This window comes from Dermacentor silvarum, chromosome 7 (genome assembly GCF_013339745.2).
Source record: "Dermacentor silvarum isolate Dsil-2018 chromosome 7, BIME_Dsil_1.4, whole genome shotgun sequence".
Lineage (NCBI taxonomy): Eukaryota > Metazoa > Arthropoda > Arachnida > Ixodida > Ixodidae > Dermacentor > Dermacentor silvarum.
This window is the reverse complement of record NC_051160.1, coordinates 64719026-64731525: the sequence shown is the minus strand read 5'-3', so window position 1 is coordinate 64731525 and position 12500 is coordinate 64719026. Positions and strand designations below refer to the sequence as shown.

At 47.7% G+C, this 12500-nt stretch overlaps 1 protein-coding gene across 1 annotated transcript in view; it reads left to right on the top strand.

The window, feature by feature from the left end:
- The window catches only part of LOC119458926 (protein-cysteine N-palmitoyltransferase HHAT-like), a 26180-nt gene that overhangs the window by 5377 nt on the left and 8303 nt on the right, over nt 1-12500 (top strand). The window contains exons 3-5 of the mRNA XM_049671514.1: nt 1139-1345; nt 6562-6597; nt 9045-9343. Coding sequence (XP_049527471.1) covers nt 1139-1345; nt 6562-6597; nt 9045-9343 — 542 coding nt within the window. The remainder of the gene's footprint in view (nt 1-1138; nt 1346-6561; nt 6598-9044; nt 9344-12500) is intronic.

The following is a 12500-nucleotide window of genomic DNA, read 5'->3' as shown; positions in this document are numbered from 1 at the left end:
CTGCGACACATTTCTTATTTGAAAACCATTAAGCAAATGAATGAAAGAAGATGCGAAAGAGCGTTCTGTAAATAACATGAAAACGGTTTTCCGGAAGTTAATATGCATCTGCCAAATCTCACACCTAAACGAGAAATGGTGCAAATGAGTGGTTAAGGATGTCGTGATCATTAGGAGTTTTAATCATATGGCACAGAACCCAATCATCAGCATACATGCGGATTTTAACAGGGATGTTGCGGGGTAAGCCATATCTATGCATTAAAAACAGAAGCGAACTAAATGGTAACAGAATAGAAACGCTGGTGTTTATCTCATTGTGTTGAACAAATGACAGAGCACGCCTTTTCTCGGCACTTTGAAAAAAGGACCTCTCTTTTCTTGGAAGTTCAAGTTCAAAGGAAAAAGACGTGTCTTTTCTCTGTAATCTGAAGACAGACACGCCTGCTTTTAGTACATCGAAGAAACAACAGGACGTTTGTTTAATTCCGCTTCGAAGGATATACAGGACACGTTATTTCTCAGCACTTTATGTCCCCAGTACTCACTTTGCTTTCATTCTACTAAAGATAAACGTTGACTAAGCAGTCTTACTCGCAATCGTGCTTCCTTAGGCCGTTTTTCGCTGTGAAACGACCACCATGATTCTAAACCAACCAGGCCACCGCGAAGTACTGCAGCTCCTGTTAAAGTCATGATCTTTCAATTGCTCTCCCGACTTACAACCGCAAGGACACCAGCATCGAACGAAGCCAAAGAAGCGTAAGAGATATTGACTGTTGGTTTATTAAAATGTAGAAGTAATGAGGAAAAAGGAAATGAAAGGGGATGGGTAGACAACCTGTCCTCGATTGGAAGCCGAACCCACATCATCGGCGTTGCGCGTGCGATGCTCTACCATAGAGCTATCTCGGCGGCCATTCTCTTGGGCGTTCGTGCATGTGTACTATAGATCAAGCCGTGGGAGTGTTGGCTAGCGCCACTCACGGACGGATGGTGGCGGACGTGGAGCATTCTTCCAAACAAAGGCATCACGTAGTACGTGAACTTAAGAGTGGGCATGTGGCTAATAAAGTACTTCAGAACATGTAATGTGCGATTATTCTTGCCCGTTTTTTTCCATTTTCTTGGTTCGCAGTTCGGCGATGTCCGAGTGGCCCTGGATGGTCAATAAACTGGACCTCCCCAGCCTGGTGGGCTACGCCCTGTCCCTGTTGTTCGTCTTCTACGTGAGTTACCAGTTCACCTATGGTTTTGCCGGCGCCCTCGCCAACGCGGAAGGTGTCGAGGTCCCGCCACGCTCTCCGTGCATAGCCGTAATGCACCGGTGCTCGCACTTTTGGAGGTAAGTGGCATCTGAGCTCGTTGGCCAGCCTGCGGAGCGCGCTCAATGCCCTCTCCACCACGATTCTTTCACTTAGGAAAATATCGGACGGCGGAGAGTTCTAGGTTGTCAGTATACCTTCATGGAATATACTGGGTTACACGAGACGTGGAAAGCCGTGACAATTAACTCTTGTATAGCGACATCTCGAACAGTAATTTTTTTAATCGTTCAGCGGGTATTCTCGTCGAAGGAAGTATCAAACACTGCGTTTTGACAATTAGGTCGCTTCGGATGCTTTAAAACAACAGCTGAGAAGAATACGCTTGCTTACTGCAATGACAGGTTTGCGTGCTTTCTAGTTAAAATATTAAACTATGTGCCACAAGAGGGCCCCATCAACTTTGCAGCTCACGTTTACGTCTCCGGTAGCACAGAATTCCGTGAACAGTTATGCTTCTACAAGCAAGCCATTACTCGCTAATAGACGGCTAGCCTGCCCTTACATCATCATCATCATCATCATTAGCCTATATTTACGTCCACTAAAGGATGAAGGCCTCTCCCTGCGATTACCAATTACCCCTGTCTTGCGCTAGCTGATTCCAACTTGTACCTGCAAATTTCCTAACTTTATCACCCCACCTAGTTTACTGCCGTCCTCGACTGCGCTTTCCTTCTCTTGGCATCCATTCTGCAACTCTAATGGTCCACCGGTTATCCATCCTACGCATTACATTGCATGCCCAGCTCCATTTTTTTCTCTTAATACCAATTGGAATATTGGGCATACCAATTTGTTCTCTGATCCACACCGCTCTCTTCCTGTCTCTCAACTGTTAGGCCTAAAATTTTTCGTTCCATCGCTCTTTGTGCGGTCCTTAACTTGTTCTCGAGCTTCTTTGTTAACCTCCAAGTTTCTGCCTCATATGTTAGCAACCGGTATAATGCAATGATCGTACACTTTTCCTTTCAACGACAGTGGCAAGCTCCCAGTCAGGATTTGGCAATGCCTGCCGTATGCACTCCATGAAAGCAGCATTCCGGGCAAGTTGGTAATACATTACTAAAGTATTATTGCGCAACAAAAACACATGGACGGGAGAGAAGAACACACACACCAAGCGCAAACTTTCAACTAAGTTTATTGTGCCACTGAATCAGTTTATATACATCTGTGAAGCAGTATAGACTGCGCATGCGCTTATATGAACTAAAAAGCATTGCGTGTACGTGTAACAAAGTTACAAGTCAAGTGATGCCGCTCCAAGAAACTTAGTTCTTTTTGTGTGAGAGCCAGTGAAGGGAAATTAACACACTTATCATCCAATTTTGCAATCTTCTGCGCTTCGGTTATTTCACGTATAAGCTGCGTCCTACCAAGGGACACAATCGTGCACTCGTCCTCGATAGGTTTGCAGTCGTGATCGCGACAATGAATCGCCAAGAACCCACCGGTGCCATTTTTTTACGTTATTGCGGTGTTCGCGGAGCCGATCATTGAGGCAACACCCAGTTTTCCCGATATATTGCTTCCCACATGAAAGCGGGAGATTGTAGACCACGCGGTGAGCACACTCGACGAACTTTTTCCGGTGATGCTTAGTGCAGTTATCGGGAGGGACGGCATTTGGATCTGTCAACTTGCAAAGCTTGCCGAGCTTGTTGGGAGCAGAAAAAACAACTCTTACATTTGCCCCTTGGTTCATCTTTTTCAAGCTATGGGATATCCCGTGCATGTAGGGTACAACACTTACTTTGGGGCGTTTGCAGGGAGGGACATTCCCAGTCTATAAGAGCTTGAATACTTCTTCTAAGCATGCACTGAATAGCATTGGAGTGACTGTGTCTCCTTGCCTGACCCTTTTCTTGACAGGCAACTTTCTACTTTTCTTGTGGAGAACCAATGTATAGTGTTGGAATCGTTTGTAGATATTTGCCAAGATATTCACGTATGCCTCATGTGCTCCTTGATTGTGCAATGCCTCTTGACTGTTGGTACCTCTACTGAGTCAAATGTATTTGCGTAATCAATGAAATCCATATAGAGAGGTTGATTGTACTCCGCAGATTTCTCTATTGCCTGATTGATGACATGGATATGATCCATTGCAGAATATCCCTTCCTGAAGCCAGCCTGTTCTCTTGGTTGACTGAAGCCAAGTTTTGCCCTGATTCTATTGGCAATTATATTGGTGAATATTTTATACAGTATACAGCAAGCAAGCTAATGGGCCTATAATTTTTCAATTCTCTAACGTCTCCCTTCTTATAGATTAGTATAATTTTGGCGTTCTTCCAACTTTCTGGTACACTTGAAGACGTGAGGAATTTCGTAGGCCCTATACATAGTTCACCGAATATCGGAACACCTGGGATGTCTACGGCCACTGCAACCTCAATAACGACATCAAGTGACGTTTTCTTGAACCCCAACGTCTATGAAACGTGCCTTCAAAAATAAATAGAGCATTCACTAATCAGTGTGGCTGCCGACGGCTTTGCACCGTCAAATAGGTAGAACATGGCCTTTGCAGTTCTTTGTGCCCTGGTCAATGTCAGTGTCACAAGATGGCGTACCACCAGGGCTGCTACTGACGTTTTCTCTTCGGTGCTTCGGAATCGCGTAATTCATACTGCGTATGGAGGGCCAGCTAAATCCATATTAATTAACCAGAGCAGTGGAACGCTACACATGAAACAACCACAGTCTCAAACAAAAGAAGAAAAAACACCGCATATCCCCGAAGTGAATGATGATGAGTGGGCGAAGCACCAGCCGGGGGATCATTCGGGCAAAACGCCGGAAGCCGGAAGCTGGCTTCCGGTTCCGGCGTCCGGAACCGGAAACGGAACCGGAAGCTGGAACCGGAAGGCGGAGAATGGCGTACATATACTATATATATATATATACTGTACATGTGTACAGTATATACAGCGCTTATATAGCCCTTGTGCACCGCAGCGCCCCTAGCTACGGACGAGAGAGAGCGCGCGCGTCGGGAACGAGAGAGAAAGAGAAAGAGAGCATAACTGCGTCTCTAGCGGGAGCGGCGAGTACTAGCGTGGCTACGACGGCGCGACAAGGGACAAGGCTCGACCCTAAGGAGCTTCGCCCCTAAAACGAGTGAGGCGTAATGCAGCGTAACGCTTATGAAGCGAGTAAACTATCTTACACGTTATCTGCCGTTGTTCTCGCTATACAGCACACAGTGTTAATCACTCGAGACCGTGCTATCACGTCTGTGCTACCCAATCAGGCGTACGTGCATACTGCGTGGTCACGTGATGAAAGAGAGCCGGATCCCTCAAAGCGCACCAATGACATATGCTCTGGGTCAGAGCAACGTGTAAAAAAAATTGGCTGTGGCTTAACTCTGTTATGCCTGGGTGTGCGTAGCGAGAGGTACGGTTAATCTTATTGTTTAGCTTGGTTCTCTCTACGGTTACATATTTATCGTTTAGCTTCATACGTCTGAGTGTTTAGGTTTGATTGTTACCTCTCGTTAAGTTATGGTTACATTAAAGACTAGACATTTTTAAAGTGTAACGCGTTTATTTTGAAAGTCTTCATCTTGTTGTTTCTCAACTGCCACAAAGACGGCCCGATGATCAGTGAGGCGGGAGGTTAAGGGGTTGTCGTCCAGTGACTTGAACACGTTTCGGGTGCTATCCTCATGTGAATCCACTCACCTGGCCGCTTCGTACTTACGACGCTTCTCGAAGCGTGCGGCTCGTTCTTCCTCCGTCTCCTCGGCTCGCTGCCTCCTCTTGGTTTCGTTACGACGACGAAGCCTGGCTTCTTTCAGTCTCTCCGACTCACTTTCCATATCTGCCTACGAATCCCACTGAGCTCCCGTTCTATATATACGATGCAACGCCGGCTCCTGTGTTGTTGCAACGCGGTTTAACCGGCTCTTCCTCTGATGGCATGCAAGGTGGCGCGGCGAGCGGCGCTGCGGCGGTTGCTAGGCAACGGCTCAGCTCGCAGTGCGGCCACCGGCCACAGCGAAACGGCGAGAATACGGCCAATGTAGCTCTCGCTACAAAAATGAACAGGCAGCGATCGCCTGGTGAAAGTGTTAATAGGTAATCGGGTAATAGGTAAATAGGTGTGTGTGTGTGTGTGTGTGTGTGTGTGTGTGTGTGTGTGTTGTGTGTGTGTGTGTGTGTGTGTGTGTGTGTGTGTGTGTGTGTGTGTGTGTGTGTGTGTGTGTGTGTGTGTGTGTGTGTGTGTGTGTGTGTGTGTGTGTGCGTGCGTGCGTGCGTGCGTGCGCACGCACGCACGCACGCACGCGCGCACACGCACTCACGGGCGCAGCATGGTGTGCACAACATTCGGGGCAGCAGCGGAAGCTGGAACGGAGCCCTGGCTCCAGCAGAACCGATTGAGCGGGGCTTGACCATGCGTCCCATTTGGCTTCGTCGTTTTTGCAGTCAAACGCATTACGCTTCTCTGGAAGCCTAGTGACCATCAACGCGCGGGCCACGCGTGCGGGGTCAATACCAGGACAGCACGACGGTGCCGGCGGCGCGCCTCGTTAATTTGTACATCGATGACATATCCGGTTGAGGGAGCCTACATGCAAGCGTTCCTTGCTTGAGCGCTCCCGTTATTAATGCGAAAGCATTATATGGCCCATTCATTAAGCCACAGGTTTAATTCAGACAGTACATTACGGCACTCGAACCCACGACCTTTGGTGGTCGCAATGCTTTCGCATTCATCAACGTAGGGATAACTAAGTGCCCTTTGAATTTTTTTTTCGTGGTCTCCCTACCGGACGGCAGCATCATATTAGCCGCACATTCAAACTGCCCTAGCGCCTCCTGGCCAGCGCTGGTTCCCTATAGGTGCAAGTGCTCGACGTTTTCAAATATAACATACGCGCCGCGTGCGTCGAGCTCGGATACATAGCCTCCTTGTGCATTTAGAATAGAAATTCATTTGCAGACAACGTTTCGAAAGCGTAGGAAAACTGCTACCAGATGGAGGGTCCTTTTTATATGCCGGCAATTACAATTTACGATTGCTTCGTTCCTTGTATTCGTTACTCTTCCCCGACTTTGGTAGAAGGGCGAAACCAAAAGACTTATAGGACCTATAGTAACAGGTGACCAAACGACTGTGCTAGGAATATACCTGTATCGCCACGACCCGGAGCTTTTACGGGTTTGATGCGCGAGCTGTAACGAAACAAACATGTCATTTTATTTTCACTGATTCTTACTTTCAGGAACTTCGACCGAGGCATGCACCTATGGATCCGAAGGTATGCAAGTGAGCATTTATAAGGTCTCGTTCGATGCAGTAGCACAAGTGCAAAATCTCGTATAGCCAAACGCGGTTTCAAACGTGTCGTAATTGATTCATCAGATTTCTGAACATAACGGTTTAACACCCCGCCTATCCCGTATCACTTTTCTCTCTGTAGATCTGGACTCCACGGTTCAACCATAGGGTGTTCCAACTATCATCGAGTGTGATGTGTTCATGTTTGCCTGTGCGCGCGAGATTTAAAAATATGCAAATGCCACGTAGCTGGACAGAATCAAGGTAATGGTGTTTGCCGTCGCTGGGAGATATTCAAATTACTTTTTGCATTCCACCTAATTACGTAATTAGTCTTAATTAATAATCAATTTCTCAAACATTATAATTAGATGAAAAGTGTCCATGAGAAAATTGTAGAGCAACACGAAATACTCCCGATACAGCTTTCTGTTTCCCAATACGTGCTACATAAAAGTGTTTTTCCGAGCGTGAAAGCACGCGAATACACGCGAAGTGCCTCGAGCGGCCAGTCGCGCGGCACTGTGAGTGCGTTTCTCATTTTCTCATTGACACTTTTCATCTAATTAGAATATTCGATATGAGTAATTAATTAAGACTAGTTATGTAATTAGGTACAATGCAAGAAATAATCTATCTGGTCCAAGCGATGGCAAACAACATTACCTTGGTTCTGTGCAGCTAAGTGTCATTTGCATACTTTTAAATCTTGGTGCATGATAGTTGGGACACCCTGTATATGTCAATCTTCTGTCACTTATCCGTTCACTGTTTCCGGATCTGTTTGAAGCTCGAACTGTGTTTCGGGTGATACCTCAAGTGTCACCCGGAGTTAAGGTTTTAAATAGAATAGCGGCATTATGTTGTCAAGGCCGCAACACGCGTGTCGTACTGGCACAATTATGGTTCTTGCGATGGCAGCTACGTGTCCCCTTCCCATGTGCTCGGTTACTGACGTTGCAGAAAAGGGATACATTCTGAGCTCTATTAAATGACACAGCGCTTCTTGGTCAGTTTTAAAAGCGAAGCTCTTCTTTGCGAACGTCGCCGGGTTTCGTGGCCGTAGGGTGGGTGCTGCGGTCTGGATGTTCTCCAGCCGAATAGGCCAATCAATCACAGAGGAGTACGCACGACGCGCGCGCCGCTGAGTTCCTTGCACTACCACCAGGTGTCGCTCGCCTCCGCGCGTCCGCGGCAGCGGCAGCCGCATTACATTAGCCTAACCTCTCTACAATGGTCATTTTGTGCGAGCATTCAATAACCACGAACTCATGTTTCAACTCTTTATGCACTCGCACAATGATTCGCTGTATGTATATTCTAACTCGCTGGATCTGCTACATTGAATGTGCGTGCGTGCGTGCGTGCGTGCGTGCGTTTTCTTTGCGTCTTGTTGAGGTATAATCAAGTCGTTTCTCGGCGCTCGTTCCTGCTCGGTCGAAAAGATTTTTGTATACTCTAGCTGTAGCTAGAGTCTACGATCATATTACACGTCTTATGTAATTACCTAATAAGTTAATTGGTGAATTTTTGTTAATTAGTTGAATATATGTTTCGATTTCTCGTGCTACTAGTGCCCGCCTCATCGAACAACCCAGCTCAGTGATAAGCGGGAGATAAGCCTAGGCGACAACAGTAACTTCAGCAACCTGTCCTGCGGCGATGACGACGACTTGCCCTGGGCGGTGTCTCTTTTGACAATTTTGTCAGCACTGACGAGACTGCTGAGATCTGTGAACATCCTACCAGCAATGACACGGATAGATATTGCAATGCTATGTTGAAGTAGTGGGTCGATGACGACATATTTGAAACAACCAAAAATTGACTTTTTTTATTTTGCCACTGTTTGTTAATTCGACGTTTCGACTAATTCGAGCAAAATTTGCCGTCCCGCATGAGGTCGAATTGACAGGAGTCGACTGTAACATGTTATCTTTACATGCGGCTTGAATAAGCGGTTTAACATGTGGTTTAGCAATCTGACCGATCTTAAAAACGTCTCGCATCAAAAAAATAATAATAATGATAACGCCGTAACTCATCACCCCATTTCTGTCGATGGTAATGCGTTAGCATTGAATCAATGTTGTGATGTAAGGTACTGTCACCATCGAAACGAGTCAAGTATCAGGCGTGTAATGGAGCGGGACTCCTCTTTCGCGTTTCCCTAAGAACTATCGGTGCCATCTAGAGCTGCCGCCGCGAAGCCAGGCCTCCGAAATACACGGCTCGCCGGTGCGTGCGCTGACAAACTCGTCATGCGGCAATCGTACTCCAGTCTAGCACTTCTTTCCGGACACGCTGCGGCAGCTGGACACAGCCACGCGAGCTGACCGTAGGGTCCACTACGGTCGGCTCGCGTGGCTGCGCAAAGGCAGTTCATTATCCGGCTTCTTGCTGTAACTGTGTCGTCTGTACCTGCAGCTACATCTACGAGCCGGTCGTGCGTGGCAACCGCACACCGTTTCGGTTGGTGCTGGGCACGGCGGTGGCCTTCTCCTTCAACTGGCTCTGGCACAGCATGCACACAAACGACGGCATCTGGTGCGCGCTCAGCGTTCTCGGCATTGCCCTCGAGGTGATCACCGCAGAAGCTAGAAAGTGGACGCCCGTCAAGAACTTTGAGGTATGGAGTGCATTAATGTTTTTCACCGCGCTCCCGCTGACACCACCATGTTTAATCACGTGGGGATCAGCGCCGCCCTGTACCATGAAGCGCCTCAGTAACGTTTCATGCCGCTTCTGCGAAGAACCCGGGTCTCTCAGGCACATAGTAGGGGGTTGCAGACAGGCACCGTTACATCCTCGGAACCTTTACCAAATCAGCGAACTTTGGGAGAGAGCCTTCGCCAGCTCCGATCTCGAGGATCAGCAACGGCTGATTGCGAAAGCCCAGGACGCGGCCCGAACTCAAGGCATTCTGGAATGAGGACGCCTCTCTAAAGCTTCATTTACGTAATAAAGATGTTTATTCTCTCTCTCGGCGATTCATGCGTAGGCGTGTCACTTAAGAAACATCTCCACTGCAGCTTCGTCGTGTAAACAGCAGGAGGGCCATGATTATGAAATTTCATCTCATGAATCACCAAGGAGCACTGTTAAGTACACAGAGTACTTCAGTTGATGGGAGGGCACTACCCTCCAGTTGAGGAGGACTATCGAATTGAGTCGGAAGGAAGGACCATTGGTGGAGTCTGATTGGGCTGTCGTGTAGCAAATGTTTTTTGCCCAATTTCACTGTGTTTAAGTTCTTTTATAACCTTAAGTGTTGCTGTATAGGAATACATTTGGCTCCTTTAACAAGCGCAATTAACACTATCGTACGTGCATATGGTCACGTGCTGCTAGCTTGTTCTGTTACCGTCATTGCTGTGGTACACGAGATGCCATCACTTTGCAGTTGTTTCTCATTTACGAGTTTTTCACCTTACCTGATATCTATTATAAGTCGGTTATAGGCGGCAAAGAAATGCGACACGGCGCTACCACCGACCACGAAATATAAAGCTTCAGACACCGCAAAGTTCTAGCGCGACGTTCGACAACAGGCGACGAACGCGCCTCGAAGCTACGATGGATGGATGGATGCTATGAGCGTCTCCTTTGAAACGGGGCGTTGTCTTGCGCCACCCAGTACTCGTATGCAGGCGCGGATCCAGGGGGGATGTCCGGATGTCCTGACCCCCCCCCCCCCCTCAGATTTCTGTATCGCCCCCTCGCTGATAGGGGGATGGCCCTGTCACAAAAAAATATGGCCACCAGCATTCTTCAAAATTATTTTTCGTGAGTACCAGTGGTATCAGCCATGTAGAAGTAAAGGTATAACTCGCTCACAAGCTTAGTTGTACTCCGTATGGGTGTGGTGTCGCGAAGTTGCCGTAGTTAATTTTTCTCATGAACACCTTGGACCTCCTGGCGCCGGCCGTGCCTTACTCGTCCCGTCGGTGGCGTAGAATGAACGAGGGGACGTCCCTTTTGCCAAGGACGCCGATGTCCGCGCGAGCGCCTTCACGCCTGATCAACTTAGTTCCTCATTGGGGTGTCATCAGTTGCCTCATTTGCTGTCATTGGTTCCGCGACCAACCTGCTTAATGAAAGAGATCTCTCGCTGAAGTGTTTATATATAAATAATAGCAACTAACAGCTAAACTAAGAAGTACGCATGGGCAACTTTTTTTTTCAACTGTAGCACTCATTGTGATCGCAGTTACACGTTGTCAATAACCAGTACGAGCACAGTACCGTTCGTACGCTACGAGCTTTTCATTGTAACTTCGCAGTTTTATTGTCGTACATTAAGCATATGAAGCTCATAGCCGCCGGATCCGTTTATCTGAGTGGGCGTTCTCGCGGAGCGGGGCGAAGCCTCGAGCAGCGGCTGCGAAGTGGGGGAGCGTGACGTCAGTGGCCAACGCCAGCGCGCAGGCCTAGGAATTTAGGATGGCGTCGCGTGGTTAGAGAAACGGTGCAGATGCGCGCCTTGCGTAAAAGGATGACGTCGCGTGGGAAACAAAACATAAAGACGCTGGCTCGCGCTCTCGGCTACTACGCCACATCGTTCTTCTTGTAGGTGGCGTCGTGAGTCTTCATACGCGGTGATTCTCATATCGTAAACAACCAGTGGTTGCCGCGTTTGAACGGAGCGTTACGCCCGTATTCAAGAACGTTCCTCTAGTCAACACAACACCTCGACTCAAGAGAGAAGATAGCACCGCCATCCCTCCACACAAGTGGTCACTGAGCTTCATGATCATTCACGGGAGTTCTTGAGAATTGTCACGTCTTTATCACTCGAGAAGCGGCGCTGTGCTCAACAAGGTCCACCTTGTAGGAGGAAGAGCTTCGAGTCGAGGGCTGTTTGAGAATAGGGCAATTAGTCCTCCAAAGCAAACGAAGGTGTCTCAGCCGAACACAAAGAATCTTTTTAAGGAAATCAAGGTGTCCCAACAGAACTCCAAAGACGGACCCGTGCTCACGCATTTATAACGAACCTGCGATAGATCATCCCAAATTTTATTTTAAGAAACAATACAGGCTAGATATACCGGGTGTTCAAAATTAAGCTTTATGGTTTTCTTAAAATTAGGCGCTGGGAGGCACGTGAAGACCACCTGCGCAAATAAGTTGTGTGGCCAGGGGGACACAAAGTGAGATAATTATTGCTGTCAGCAGCCGAATTAACTAAAATTGAATAATTAACTTTTTATTGACTGCAGTAAATGTGTATGTTTGTATTCAAAAGTTAGAGGCAGTCGTGTTTCTACACAGTTTCACTTGGAAGAATTCTTCTAGCATGTCTATGCTCCGAGATATCCAACTCCAAATTTTAATTGTCGTTCGCATGATTACGCGTGCAAGAGAGTGAGGATCGGCGCAAAGCCGCGTCCCTGATGTGACGCGGCTGTTGGGTGCGGCGTTTAGTCTGACAACGCGGCTAAGGCATTGGCAAAGATAATAGCTGCCCCCCTTCCCCTCACGGCTGGCGAAATAAAAAAAAATCGAAGAACCCGTAACCGCTGTCGTAACACGCGACCGCGCAGCCTGTAAAGATGGCGGCAGCTGCCATGCCGAGATAATGGCGCGAGCGGAGAAGCCGGAGGGCAGTGCGCGTGCGTAATGGTGACTAGACAACCGCGCATGGTCCTTGTTTCGGCTACGCAAATAAAGTAACTGCTGATTTTCAAGTTCTGTAAGTTTTATTGAAATAAAAAGCAACAACTGCACCATCAACAGCAGAAACCTTTTTAGCTATGCAAACGAATATTTCATACTGCCGCTTTGACTTTGGTGTTGTCATGCACAAATCTCATGACAACACTTCACCCATCAAGATGTCAATGCCCTAAGAATGTTCAAAATGCCTCCCTTCCACAGCAACGC